The sequence below is a fragment of the Cynocephalus volans genome, chromosome 3 (genome assembly GCF_027409185.1).
Source record: "Cynocephalus volans isolate mCynVol1 chromosome 3, mCynVol1.pri, whole genome shotgun sequence".
NCBI lineage: Eukaryota > Metazoa > Chordata > Mammalia > Dermoptera > Cynocephalidae > Cynocephalus > Cynocephalus volans.
This window is the reverse complement of record NC_084462.1, coordinates 39,725,532-39,740,500: the sequence shown is the minus strand read 5'-3', so window position 1 is coordinate 39,740,500 and position 14,969 is coordinate 39,725,532. Positions and strand designations below refer to the sequence as shown.

General features: G+C 46.0%; 1 protein-coding gene across 1 annotated transcript in view; it reads left to right on the top strand.

Moving 5' to 3' along the window:
- CHRNA7 (cholinergic receptor nicotinic alpha 7 subunit) overlaps nt 1-12,834 on the top strand; it is a 100,818-nt gene extending 87,984 nt beyond the window's left edge. Inside the window, exons 6-10 of the mRNA XM_063091365.1 lie at nt 1,673-1,840; nt 2,454-2,648; nt 3,581-3,667; nt 7,529-7,638; nt 12,316-12,834. Of these exons, the coding sequence (XP_062947435.1) occupies nt 1,673-1,840; nt 2,454-2,648; nt 3,581-3,667; nt 7,529-7,638; nt 12,316-12,834 (1,079 nt within the window). The remainder of the gene's footprint in view (nt 1-1,672; nt 1,841-2,453; nt 2,649-3,580; nt 3,668-7,528; nt 7,639-12,315) is intronic.
- The last annotated feature ends 2,135 nt before the right edge of the window (nt 12,835-14,969 follow it).

Here is a 14,969-nt window from a genome sequence, read left to right as displayed (position 1 = left end):
TTCATCAATGTAGAAGAATGGTGCTACAGATTGTTTTGAAGGCTGGGGCTATTTTCAGCTATAGGAGAAGCATTCCTGACCCTCAGATGCCCTGTGTGCAGCAACCCCCTCTGGGTTCCATCCCTGCGCCCCCACCTCAGTGGTCCTGGGATCCTGGTCAGGACAGGACACATTGTGCTGTTACTGTGGGAGTTTCCCTTACACTGGCAGGAGAAGTTCAGAGCTGCCTGGCCTTGGGGTTGTGTGGGACTGGTTCTGGGATGCTGCTCAGCTGTGCCTAATGAGACATGAGTAAAATAGAGTGTTTTGGTTGCAAGCTTTAGAATAGAGACTTGATTATGACATACCTCCCCCAACCCCCATTTCACGTGTTTACTTTCTCTCAGCTTAATTAAGGTAGAATTTACATATCATACATTTTAAGTGCATGATCCAACATTTTTTAGCAGATTTACAGAGTTGCACAGCCACTACCACAATCCAGTTTTGGAGCAATTCCATCGCTGCACAATGATCTCTTTTGCCTATCTTCAGTTAATCCCCACTCCCAGAGCCAGCCCCAGGCAACCCCCACATCTGTTTTCTGTCTCTTGGGATTCTCTTTCTTGGGCCATTTCATAGAAATAGAATCATACAGTTATAGAGTTTTCTAACTTGTAAACAATGTGGGTTATGGGGGATCCAGCCCATTAATAATGGGAGGGGAGTGTGGGAGTGTCCTAATGACTTCCAGATTCTTAGGAACACTTAATGTAACGCTGTAAATCATATTTAGAGGAACTTGAGGGGACAAAAAGTTCACCATCTTTTTCCAGCTTGGCTGTGGGTGGGAGGGTCTGTGTTTGCAAGGCTGAGTCCCTTCCTCTGTTCATTCTTCTTTAATTCAGTAACAGACATTCACAGAGTGTCTGTTCTTTCCCACCAGCATTGGGACACTGGCTATTCATGCCTTCCAGTATGGTCCTGTCTTTCCCTGGGCAGGGGAGAGCACATGAGCATAAGTAACTGGAGTGGCCTTTTCCGGTCTCCTCTCTGTGACCTTCTGGGAAGTTCACTTCCAACTTGTCCCAGCCAGGAATTGCTCTTTTCAATGGAAACTCTTCCTTGTATCTAAGCACTGTCTCCTCAACCTAAACCTATCAGTTCTCATTCTGTTTTTGATCTAGAATATGAACTAGTTAAATTATCTTCTAGATAATTTTATTCCTAGATAACCAAGTGTTTCCCCAATTTTTAACCTAAAGAAATGCTCACCCTTCTCACCAAACACACATACAAGTTTCTAATTCTATTTCTAACCCCTTTATCATTTTTATCAACTCTGAGTTTTTCACATTCTTTACTGTTCTGTTATTGTTAAGGGTCTGAAAATGCTCATGGTAAATGCAAGTTTATGGAGCTAATTCTTTGCATAGAAAGTCCTCAGAACAGTCTTCTTAAACAGAGGGTGTCTGGGTTGTGTTTGAATTTTAAAAGACAGTGATGCTTTAGCTGAGCTTCTTTTCTAGAAGTTTTGCAAAAAAAAAAAAAAAGAGAGAGAAAGATCCAGTTTGTTCTGGATAGGTTTAGGTTTAGCTGCAGTTTGGAGGGGCAGGACCAGCTGAAGTGTCTGCTGTGTATTTTGAGCACATCTTAGCTTCCTTTTGGTCTTCTGTTTCCATCACCCACATAGGCATATTCAAGAGCTCCTGCTACATCGATGTACGCTGGTTCCCCTTTGATGTGCAGCAGTGCAAACTGAAGTTTGGGTCCTGGTCTTACGGAGGGTGGTCCTTGGATCTGCAGATGCAGGAGGCAGACATCAGTGGCTATATCCCGAATGGAGAATGGGACCTCGTGGGTAAGCCCTGCAAAGACACGAGACTAGCAGCCTGAAAAAAAGTGGCTTTATTCTTGTGTGAGCTTAAAAAATTTGGGATTTTCCACTGTCCTTTTTCAGTGTAAGCATTTATTAAACTCTGCAGCATTATCCATAATTTACTGAGAAACAGAAAACAATCTGAAAATGCAGTGCTTTCCAGGAGGAACTTGCAGCTGTGGTGAAGACACATTTAAACAAGTCAGGACTGTGCAGCACCCTACATTGCTTGTGTCCACTCCATTCCTAATCTCACGTTAGATGGCAAACTTTGGTTGATGGGAACCGGTATTTGATTATTTTAAATTGAAAAACAATAATTACATTTATAATGATTTAAAATTAATGATGTATTATTTAAACTTTTATATTTCCAGTCCATCAAAGGAATATCTACCAATTTGCTCAATTATCACTAAGATACTCTTAAACAATTCTGTAATAAGGCAGCAAGGGTTTATTCAGACACTAATTACCGAATATTTTAGCACTTAGCAAACTCCAGGGTTATGCTTGTGTGTGACATATGCATTGAAATAATCAGAGTCGTTTATTGTTCTTTCACGATGGTTCCTTTTCTTCTCATCCCATGAAGGAATCCCGGGCAAGAGGAGCGAGAGGTTTTATGAGTGCTGCAAAGAGCCTTACCCAGATGTCACCTTCACAGTGACCATGCGCCGCAGGACCCTCTACTATGGCCTCAACCTGCTCATCCCCTGTGTGCTCATCTCAGCCCTAGCCCTGCTAGTGTTCCTGCTCCCTGCAGACTCTGGGGAGAAAATCTCCCTTGGTAAGTGCCTGGAATCTGAGACTGGAGGCCCTTTCTTGAGGTCAGCTCTGAAGGGCTCACTGTGCACAGCACGGTACAGGGTCCCATCAAGGTCTCTAGCTCAGGCTGGCTTCAGGACACAGAGCCTCCTGATTTGGGCTCTGTGTTGGATAGCTGTTCCCTCCCAAGAATACTTAGGATCCTCAGATCCTACGTAGAGGATGGAGCCCCCCAGGGAGGGACTAGCTCCATTCTGCTCTGAGGATCCTGGACTTTCTCCTCTGCTACCACCCCTACCCGTCCCTAGATGGCAACCGATCAGCATTCTCTGTGCACAGTGAACAGTTTAGCTTGACATCAGTTTCCATCTGTGTGTTGCTTTGCACAGTGTGATTCCTTACCATTGCACCCATATCAAGATAAGAAAACTAAGATTTCAGATGGTGAAATAAATTTCTCAATATTTGAGAGTTACTGGAGCGCACATGTAGTATATGGTAGAAATCAGTCTCGAACCTGTATCTTCTGACTGTGGGGCTCAGAAATGTTAGGTGATTTACCCAAGGTCACACAGCTAGTAAGTAGCAAAATCAAGACCTTAACCAGGTTTTGGGACTGCATGTTTTCTTTTTCCTGCTACATGAAACTACCCACTAATAATAATGAACTAAAGAAAACGAGAGATAATCATGTTAATTAAATTACCCATTTTCTGTTGATTCTTCCATAATTCTCATTCCAAAACTTGTCTCTGCCAGGGACTCCTTTGGGACTCTAGTAAGTGACAGGCACTATCCCCAGGAAAGTGCACATGCCCTGTGCACAGAAACCGTGCATCCTGTGATCTCCCAGCACCTTCTGGTTCTTTGAAACTCAGCTTGGAACCCCTGTGAGAGAGAATTTGGGCCTCATTGCCTTTTTTGTCTGAAAACCTGCCATGTGTTCTGTTTTAGGGATCACGGTTTTACTCTCTCTCACTGTCTTCATGCTGCTTGTGGCTGAGATCATGCCGGCAACATCCGATTCAGTGCCGTTGATAGGTAAGGCACGAGTTGGGCTCCAATCTATTTAAGATGCAGGTGGGAGAGTGCCTAGGATTTCTAGCAGATGCAGTGATCAGAAATGTGTCCTCATGGCTGTGGAGAGCTGTACTGCTCCTATTTTCTGCTGTGAGGAAGTGACTTGCGGTAACTATTCAGAATGACACATGGCCTCTGCTCACCTGGGCCCAAGTAAGGAGAAGGGGGCATCCAGCTTTATGGCTTGGCTTTAAATTGCAGAAACCCCCCTTCTTCCCATAATTTCTCCCCTCATACTTGCTTTGGAACCAAAGATTTTACCATTAGAGATTTGCTGTTATAGCGGAGACGTCATTTTTCCACACACCTTTGTTAAAATGAGAAAAGCACACACTTTAACTCTTAGCCATTATTTCCTGAGATAGCTCCATGTCTCTGTCTAAAATACATATGTTTGGGGAAATATGAATGGGGAAATATGTCTTGCCCAGGGCAGGAATAAGGCATGACCTTCTGCCCAGGGAGGGACTACAGAAGCAGGAGATGGCATCACCATTGCTGTGTACCTTCCTGGATTGGGATGAATGGGAGCATGTGAAGGGAGGTTCACAGCTCTAGTGTTTGGGGTCTGGTACCCTCAGCACTGCAGCCGGGCTTCTGCTCCTGGTCAGGCAGCCAAGATCTCCAAGGCAGTTGTGGGGACAGGAAGCAAACATTTTGCCGGGGGCTATTAGGTATAATATGAGTGTCTCCTCTTCCATTTGGTGGTGGAGGTCAGAAACAGGAAATAAGTCTGTGATTATGCCTGTGGTCCCTGCTACCCAAGGGCCCATCCTGTGTTGCTAACTAGGGTGTGTAGGAGTGGGAGAGCCTTACACAAATGCCCCAGGCTTACCAAAGCAAGCAGCCAAGGCCCTTCTTTGTAGATACAATATTTTGGCCAAAGAAACTGTTAGTATTAAAAGCGTTTGTGAGTGTCCTAATTCTCTCGGTACCATCCAGACAGTGAGGAACCACCTTTCAATGTGGGTCTGATACTGTTCATTCTACCCTCCAACACACGGCTTTCGGTAGAGACTTGCAAAACGAGCCTCCCTCAAAGGGCAAGAGGCAGGCCCTGCCCTGACAGATGAGCCCTCGGGAATAGCTTGGTGGACACATAGCCGGAGTCTAGAAGGATGGGATGGGGCAGTTAGCCTCAGGGACACCAGCTTTGCTGCCTGATGTTGGTGGGATTTCATTCTGTGATCCTTTGGTCCTGGATCCCTCCCCAGATCCTAGTATTAGTGTGTTCAGGCCACCACAACAGAACACCACACACTGCAGGGCTTAAATAGCAGACATTTTCTTTCTCACAGCTGTGGGAGCTAGAATTCTGAGACCAAGGTGTCAGCAGGTTTGATTTCTTCTCCTTGGCTTATAGATGGTTGTCTTCATGATGCTTTGTCCTCTCAAGGCATCCCTCTGTGCATAGGAACCCCCAGTGCCTCTTTAGTATACTTATTTCCTCCTTATTGTAAGGACACCAGTAAGATTGGATTAGGGAGTACTCTAATGACCTCATTTTACCTTAATTACCTCTTTAAAGACCCTGTCTCCAAATACAGTTACATTCTTAGGTATGAGGGGTTAGGACTTCAACATATGAATTTGGGGGGGACAAAATTCACAATTTAGCCCATAACAGTCCTGGTTTGGTCCACTCTCCTCCTTTTTGTAGGGCCCTCGTGCTGACTTTAAGTCCCTCCACCCCTGGGGCCCCTTGGTCTCTGTAGGAAGGCAGGGAGTGCCTTCGTGGCGGGTTGGCGGGTGGTGTTCTCTGCCAGGCATGTGGGCTGTACTCTTAGCCTCCTGTACCGGGATGGTTTCCACCCAGACCTCAGCCCCCTTCACAAATGGCCACAGAGAAAGTTTAATAATCAGGGTTGCCAGTGGAAGAATGCCTCCTCTGTACCAGGCTTTCTCCTGCATCTTGGCCTATGTAACTGCTAATGCTTGCATTAACCCTGCAAGGAATGGGTTTTCGTCTGTCTTAATTAGGACTGTTGTAACAAATTGCAATGAACTCTGTGGCTTAAATGACAGGCAATTATTCCTCATGGTTGTGGAATCTGCAAGTCTATGATGAGATTTTAAGCAAGGTTGGGTTTTGGTGAGGGTCAATTACCTGGTTTATAGATGGTTGTCTTCTCACTGTGACTTCACACTGAGGAGAGAGAGCTAATTAGCTCTCTGGCCTCTTCTCATAAAGGACACTAATCCCATTCACAAGGGCTGCACCATCAGGACCTCATTATCTCCTCTGAGAAAAACACTGTTTCTCTGCTTACACAACACTCCTGACACCAGATGGGCAGATTTTCTCCCACACCCTCCAGTTCTCCGACACCAGCTACAATCCACTTCCACTCTGACACTGTCTACCTTGAGTTAGTGCAGACCCCACAGGTTAAGGGCGCTGTCCCACAAGTCTGCCCTCACTCCAGTTGCCATCACAAGTACTGGCCTCCCTTGCTCCTGACCGACTGGCTGTATGTCAGGGAGTCCCCCAAACCACATCGTTGGGTTCATTCATTTACTGGAGTGACTCACAGAACTCAGGAAGGCACCTATGTTTACTAGTTTATTATAAAGGATATCATAAAGGATACAAATGAACAGCCAGATGGAACAGATGTCTAGGGCAATATATATGGGAAGGAGCTCCCATGCCTTCTCCCAGAGCATCACACCTAGGCACCTCCACATGCTCAGCTATCAGGAAACTCTAAACTCCGACCTTAGGGTTTTTATGGAGGTCTCCTTACATAGGTGTGATTGATTACATCATTGACCATTGTGATCAACTCAACCTTCAGCCCCTGTCCCCTCCACAGAGGTCAACAGTAGGGCTGAAAGTTCCAACTCTGTAACTGTATGGTTGGTTTCCCTGGCAACCAGCCCCATCCTGATGCTATCCAGGAACTCCCAGTCATGGGTCATCTCATTAGATACAAAAAGGCACTTATGACTTCAAAGATTTAAGTGTTTTGGGAGCTGTGTGCTAGGAAATGGAGGAACACCAAATATGTGTTCTTATTATAAATCACAATATCACATCTTCCAGTGGCCCCACCTCCAAATACCATCACATTTGTTCACGAGTTTTAACAAAGGAATTTTCTAGGGACTCAAACATTCAGTCCTTTGCACCATCCCTGTTTTGCTATTGACAAACCTGAGGTCAGCGAAGATGAGTAACCTGTCGAAACCCATGGATGGCAGCTGGTGGACGAGGCTGGAGCTCCTTCAGATGTCCCCCGCTTCTTCTCACCTGAGCTGAAGTGTGGAAACACACCCTTGGTCCATTGGGGCCAGAGCTGCCACTCCACTGGCCTCTTCCTCAGGCTGGACAGCTGGCACCACGGCCCAGGTCTTTCAGGAGATGGAGCCTGCCTCTTTCTCCAAACTAATACCCTAAGTGTCCAGCGCTGATAAGCAGCCAGGTGGTGTCCAGATTTGCCCTCGTGCCACCCTGGAGCACATCAAGCCTTGCAGTCATGATGGTGACTATACCCTCACTGTCCAATGTGTTTTTGTGGGAACAGCTTTATCGCCATCCTGCCAGGCACTATCCACTCTAATCCACGGACGAGGACTACAGAGTGCAAGGAAGCAGAATGAGTAGGCGAGGCCACTCTGTGGGTAGGAAGTCAGGTCTCTGGCTACCTGGAATGTGCGCTGCAGGCTGTGGGCCTGGCCTGGCTGGCAGGAGGCAGCTCTGTCCCACAGTTGCAGGGCTGTACCCTGAGGCCCTGACACTGGGAGCACACATCAGGGTGCAGCCGTCCTGTGGCATGCAGTGCCATGTTGCCATCTCACCTGCGTCTGTTCTCTCTGCAGCCCAGTACTTTGCCAGCACCATGATCATCGTGGGCCTCTCGGTGGTGGTGACGGTGATTGTGCTGCAGTACCACCACCACGACCCCGACGGTGGCAAGATGCCCAAGTGGGTATGTTCCTCTCAGCCCTAAGATGGAGTCAGAGCCCATCCCTAAAGGAGGCTCCTGGTATGGCTTATCTGTTTTAAAAATCACATACAAAACCGGCACTTCTAAACAAAGAGCTTTATTTTTTGTCTGACTTCACCTATCTGCAGGTCTTTGCAGAGAATATAGTTACTGGGAGTGGGATCCTTAGTATCCCATGGCAATGTTTTTTAATGACATTCCAGAGCAATTTTCAGAGGCATTTTGCAAGCACAGTGTTTCTGAAAACTACTTTTATTGCATGTACACTGTGGAGTACTGTGCCGCAGTTGGAAGCAACAGACAAGCTAGACACATAGCAACATGGGTGGAGTTTCACGAGAGAGCGAGGAACATGAAGAGTAAGAAACAGTATGTGCTGTGTAAATATACAGGCATCCAGTGCTTATGGTAACACGTTCTCACCACAGCCTCTCAAATGAAGGTCAGTAGTCGCCAGTGGGGAAGGGAAGGGGGATAAAAGGAAATGGATGAAAAAATAAAGGGCTGAATCCCACAGCCTGTCATTGTAGCCCAGGCCAGCACCCTCACATACCCCTTGCCCCCAGCCCCCAGCTTCTGCCATGCACTGTGCTCTGGCCACGTCCACTGACGCTCTTCTGCCCACGAGACATGCCTCTGTGGAGGCAGTGTCTGAAGCTCTATACCTCCCTCATCTGACAGTCAGGAAACTTTGATTAGGGTCCAGCCAGAGCCTGGGCTCTGCATTTAGTTACCCTCCAGGAACAGGGAGTTTCTGGACTTCCTAAAAACATTCAATGTGCAATAATTTACAGTTACCCAAAAGTTAACTTAGGAAAGATTACTTTTAAAAAAAATAGCCCTACAAAGTTAGTTTCCCCTCAGATTCTTTTCCATGGCACATTCCCAGAACACTTAATAAAGATTCCCTGTCTGCCTGGAGTAGAGTCCTGGGCAGGAGTATCTCACTGGCAAAGCCAAGATCAGATGACCTGCTTCTGGCTGCAGAAGAGCTACAGTTTAAGAAGGGGAAAATATGATATATGTACACAATGGAACACTACTCAGCTGTAAAAAAGAATGAAATTCTGCCATTTGCAGCAACATGGATAAGTTTGGAAAAAATTATGTTAAGTGAAATAAGCCAGACAAGGAAAGAGAAATACCTCATGTTCTCACTCATAACTGGGTGCTAAGAAAGAAAGAAAAGACCTAAGCAATTTCTTGAACTTTTAGAATACTAAAGATGGGGGTGAGGCAGGGGTGGTGGTGGTTTGGGGAGGGATAGGTAAAGGGTATAAAGAGAAAATATGATTTGTAATAATAATATGCTTATAAAAAAGAATATTAAAAAAAAAAAGAAGAGAGATGTCCCCCCCCACCTAGGCTTTCATCATAGGAAGCAGAGTCACATCTCACCTTCATGATAAACAATAAAGGATTTCTCCCATACAAAGAGAGGAGTTAGACACTGGACAACCAAAGAAATGACAAAAAGCCCATGATGATATTTTCTCTTTTTATGTTTTTCACCACTTTGCAAATCATCTTCAGAGAATTTGCATTACATATGGGCCTGATAACTATAACTTTTTCTTGCATTATAGCACTGTTAAATTACAGGGAAATGTTTCCAGTCTTCAAAAGAAATGTCTAAAGTTGGTATAAAATCTTTATCAAATTTTAAAGAAAGACTCCCTTATAGCTCATGATGCCAGCAAAAGCATGAGATCAGCCTAAATGGTGACATCTCACACACAGGTCACATCTCTGTGGCCCCCGATGCTGGTTTTGAGACGCCTCCCCCCCTACCCCCGCCACCCATTAAAAAGCTGGGATACATGTGCACATATTCACCTGCCTTCTAACCGACTTCCTTATAACCTGACACACTTAGGTGAGATGCCAAGCCAGGTGTGAGAGTGGGGCCTTGCTTATTGGTGTGTCTTTCTGTCTGTCCTTCTGTCTGTTTGAAGCAGGTAATGAAAACAATTAAAATTCTGCGTGAGGAAATCCTTCTTCCATCTCTAACCCTCATCCTGTTTCTACCACAAATGTTGATAATAATTTTAATGAATTCCATCTTTTTCCTTCCAGTGTTTATTTATGTAGATACAAAAATATAAACACTTATTTCTTATAAGTATTTTGACTGATGGGAAGATGAAGGCTAAGATCTGGAGACATTTTTAATGAACTGGTAGCCCTTTACTGTTCCAGAAAAATCTTAATTAAGAGTATATGCTAATTTCTCACCTCTCAGCATAAGAACTTATTAAAACTAATAGGCTGCAAATGAAATATGAAGCATATACATCTTTCTCACTTTATATAGCACACTGTATTTTTCTTCTGTTCAATGTGTCTTTGAAACATAAACAGCCTCCAAGGGACTTTTATTATGATCTGTTGCTACGAAGAAGATACTGCTGGGTGCAGTGGCATTATGTGACATTTGCACAGCCAGAAACAAAACTGTAGCTTAACAAAAGAGGTCACAAGCACAGTTTGATAAGTGCCAAGAGGATAATTTCATCTTTTGAGAGGCTTCGAACTTGAAAGCTAATGGTTCAGGCAGGGAATTCAAAATAGACTTGGCAGCGTGGATTGTATTAGAGTGAGATGCGCCCCAGGGGATGCGCAGATCCCCACCCCCACGTGGAGGGAAGAGCCTGGTGCTGGTGCCCACAGTTGCCCCTGGATTCGGATGCACTCACCACCCAACAGCTTCCCTGGAGATCTGATCTGCCTCAGGCTTTCTGGTGCCTTCAGAGAGGGGGTTGGCCTAAAGTCACAGCAGTTTTGAAGACAACCTTGTAGACCTTTTACAGATGTGGCTTGGGAAGTCTAAACACCTTAGTTAAGTGACTTAACCACTGAATACTGTGTGGCCTTGAGCCAACCTATTAGGTTTTGAGCCTCAGTTTGTCTGTAAAATGGGGAAATTATACTCACCACACAGAGTCCTGAAAGGACCAAGTGACATGACATGTCTCATGAGCCTTCCGGGGAGGGCCAGACTCACCGGAAGATTCATATGGGGCCATGTGTCCCTGCTCCCTACTGATCTTGAAAAACCCTCCAGGGTTGGCCTTCCCAGGATTTACACTGTGCCACTGCTGTGTAGAGTACACTGTGAAACAAAGGATTGTCTTTACAGCTGAAGTGAAATTGGTCTTATGCTTTCCTGTTCTTTTCATCGTCTGTCTCCAGACCTGTTGCTGCAGTTACCTTTGATAAGGTGCCATAAAAATGATGACCAAGAAAGAAAGCCCTGCACACGTGAACTTCACAGCTTACTATCTGTACCTACAGATGGTTTATATATCTGCTAGGTTGTTGATGGAATTTTCCCATAATCATGAAACAATATGAAAATGAAATCAGTATGTGGATAATTTCAGGGAAAGGACCCACTTTCCACACACTTACCTGATTAGGCTTGTGGAAGTGCTTTCTTACCTGGATGAAGGCTTTAGATGTCTCCATTCTTTCCATGAGAGGCCAAAACAGTGTCAAATCTCAGGTGATTTTTCTCCTGCTTCTTCCAGTCATACAGGCACCATACAATTACAAAGTACTTTACACCAGATGTTGGCAAACTGTGGCTCTGGTGGCCAAATCTAGCTCATGAGCTGTTTTTGTAAATAATTTTTTTTTAGAAACAGCCACACCCATCTACTTGCAGGCATTGTGTGTGTGCTTCTTCAGAATTGAGCGGTTGCAACAGAGACTATGGACCGCAGAGCTATCATACTTGCTATCTGGTCCTTTACAGAAAGTTTGCCAACCCCTGCTTTTGACTTTCCAAAGCTCTTTCCCAGATATTACCTTATTTGGTTTTCATTACAGCCTGATGTTAGGTTAGAGGTTCTTAAACTTCTATGGTTCACAGGACTTTAGTGTCTCAGGAATTTTTTTACAGAGCTCCTAGGCCATGAGAAATAATACCTAACAGTCTGTTTATTAAATAGGTCATAACAATTTAATAAGTACTTATGCCCGAGCAACACTGCACTTGCGGAGCCCAGCACATCCTCTCCAATCTTGGGATCGGAGTGGAGACCAGTACTCTCATTTTCTGTTTCATGGTAACTTCCTTGGTACTTGCTTTTTATCAGGGCAACTTTGCAAATCAGGTTAGCAAAGATACGAGGTCATCAGGAGAGATGTGGAGAGCTAATGTTGGAAGCCTGCACTACTTCCAGCCAGCGGTCCACGTGGTGTCTGACAGATGTCATCGGGTTGCTTTTGAAAATTTAAAATCCCCCCGGTGCCCCTGTGAGTTTACTGTGCCATTCCAGGGCTCCTTACACACCGTGTGGGAGCCAGGTTGTCAGGTCTCATGGTTTCCTGGTTACAGATGAGGATCAGAGAGGGAAAGTGACTTTCCCTGTTTACAAAGCTCAGGGGTTTTCTTACCAAGACAGCTTTCTGCTTCCACAAGACTGTCTTCCCTGAGATTACAGTGTGCCTGTGGCGGAGACAAAATCAGCTGGTTCCCAGGGTGATTTTCTGCAGGGGTTTACCTTTGTAATACGCAGACCCTGCTTGCCTGGGTAAAACCATCTGGGAGGCAGTGGGGCCTGTCCCCCAGGAGCAAAGGAGGGCTTGCTGGTGGGGCCACGTGGCTGTGGGATCAGCCCTGCCCACTCTCTCACCGTCCCGTTGTCTCCCCAGACGCGAGTCGTCCTCCTGAACTGGTGCGCGTGGTTCCTGCGCATGAAGCGCCCCGGGGAGGACAAAGTGCGGCCGGCCTGCCAGCACAGGGCGCGCCGCTGCAGCCTGGCCAGCGTGGAGATGAGCGCGGTGGCGGCGCCTCCTGCCGGCAACGGGAATCTGCTGTACATCGGCTTCCGCGGCCTGGATGCCGTGCACTGCGCGCCGACGCCAGACTCGGGCGTGGTGTGCGGCCGCTTGGCCTGCTCGCCCGCGCACGACGAGCACCTCCTGCGCGGCGGCCAGCCCCCTGAAGGGGACCCGGAGCTGGCCCAGATCCTGGAGGAGGTGCGCTACATTGCCCGGCGCTTCCGCGGCCAGGACGAGAGCGAGGCGGTGTGCAGCGAGTGGAAGTTCGCCGCCTGCGTGGTGGACCGCCTGTGCCTCATGGCCTTCTCCGTCTTCACCATCATCTGCACCATCGGCATCCTCATGTCGGCGCCCAACTTCGTGGAGGCCGTGTCCAAAGACTTCGCGTGACAGCATCAGGCTATGCGCAGTGGAAACGCGTGGAGGGGCAGAGGCGTCGGCGGGTGAGAATTCGGGTGCGAATCCCACGGCAGCATTGAACGTGACAACCCGATGTACTCTGAGGGCCATCAGCAGTGTCGGTCACGGTTCCCTCGTTACATTCGGTAGTGGGATCTGAGCACCTTTTTGTTTAATCCTCTCTGGTGGGCTAATCCATACCCTTGCACATCCTTAACGTCAGCAGGGCCACTGAGAGGTCATTCTGTCCATCCACCCGCTTCCCAGAGAGCCCTTCAGAGTGGCCCCAGTAGCTCCGGACATCCAGGGGACATCTGTTTAGTTGGCTTTGCATGCCTGCATGTCACTTTCCATGAAGGCCTACATGAAAATTCAGCATATGCTTTTACCTGTGTACAAACCAAGATTAAAACTAATAATACTAATAAACCCAACTCGCTAAATCCATACAAACAATTGGTGAAAAGAAACCTAAAACTAAACACCTATCTGCTGTTTTTTTTTTTTTTTCTTTCTGAAATTCAACTGTTTTTTTTTTTCTCTATCAAAGACAGTTGGTAGTGAGAAACAGTTTAACACTGTTTCTACATTTAAAAATGTATGTGTGTGTATATATATATGGGAGGGGCATGTAGTTGATCTTGTAAACTATGTTTTTACTAGCATGACTAATTTCTGCAAACCTGCCTGTCAAGGGAATTAGAGGGACACAGGTTTGTGTGGAGACCGAACTAGGACCAAACCCAGTCAAGCCGGGGGCCTCCTGTAGATCTCAGATGGCGTGCAAACTGTGTGCTGCCCCCGGACACTGAGGAGTTGGGCAGGTCTATTCTATTCTGCAAAACACAAAGTATAAACAGAGTTCTGTTAGAATTACCAGCCCAAAGGCCTAGCTAAAGCTAAATGAACCCGCTTATGTGTATGTGTGTTTTTGAATAATCCATTAGGTGCTTCATGCATATGAGTACTAGAGCTGAGTAGTCTTAGGTGTGGGCATCCGCACAAATGCATAACATAAAGTGTCAGAGCCGGGGCCAGGGGCTGGGACCTCTTCTGGCCCCCTGTGTGGCAGGAGCTGGGGAGTAGACGGTGTGGCTGATGGCTTTCCTGGATGTGTGGCCTGTGGCAGTCAGCAGAAAGGAGCAGGCAGACCATCAGTGGCTGCACAGTCACCCCTTGTTCGGGCTTTGGGGAATCTGCCTCTCCATAGCTGGTTCACCATCTTCAGCCCAGAAAGCTGGCTCAGGGTCAGTAGGTGGATTCACTGAATATGTGTGTTTTTGAAGACAAGACCAATTTTCATTTTTAAAACTAATTGGTGACACAGTCCGCTTAGACTATCTAGTTGACAGTACTCACTTTGCCTCTTCTCATTCTTATTTTTAATGAGATCATAGGGTGATTCACTAAGAATCATCCAGTAACTGATGAGAGCTCAAAACTGCAGAAGGCTCTTGATCTCTAGAGATGCTTAATTTGCTTCTAACCCTTGAGATAGGCTTATCATGGGGGAAGATTAGATTTTCAGAGCAAAAAAAAGTCTCACACATTTTTCCAGCCATCCATTTCACTCAATTCTGGGTAATGCATGTGAATTTGTTTGCACTGAAGGAAGATGGGGGCTTGTGTGTGGTGTGTGTGTGGGGTGTGTGTGTGTGTGTGTGTGTGTGTGTGTGTGTGTGTGTGTGTGTGTGGTGTGTGTGTGTGTGTGTGTGTGCTGGTGTGTGCTGGTGTGTGCATGCTGCCAGTGTTTGTGACTACGAGAGGAGACCTCATTTACAACAAGAAGTTTGATAAATCAAGGTCATCCTCAGAGTTCACCCATTGTACATGGTATGGATGAGACACACAATAATTTTTTCCTGTTAAAGTGTCTTTAGAAACAGACAGAAGTGTTTTAATGTATAAAAAAATTCCTTATTTTTGTTATCCAAAAATTGACGCCTACCGCATTTTTGCTTTATAAAGAAAACCTTTCTTTTTGTATTTTATGCAGAAAAACAAAAAGAAAATAGAAGTAGTTCATATTATGACCACTCAACTAACTACTTTGTTTTTTCACAAAGTAATAATAAGGAATAGATGTGCACATAGTTAGACAAGTGAATGGTTAAAAACAACAGCCT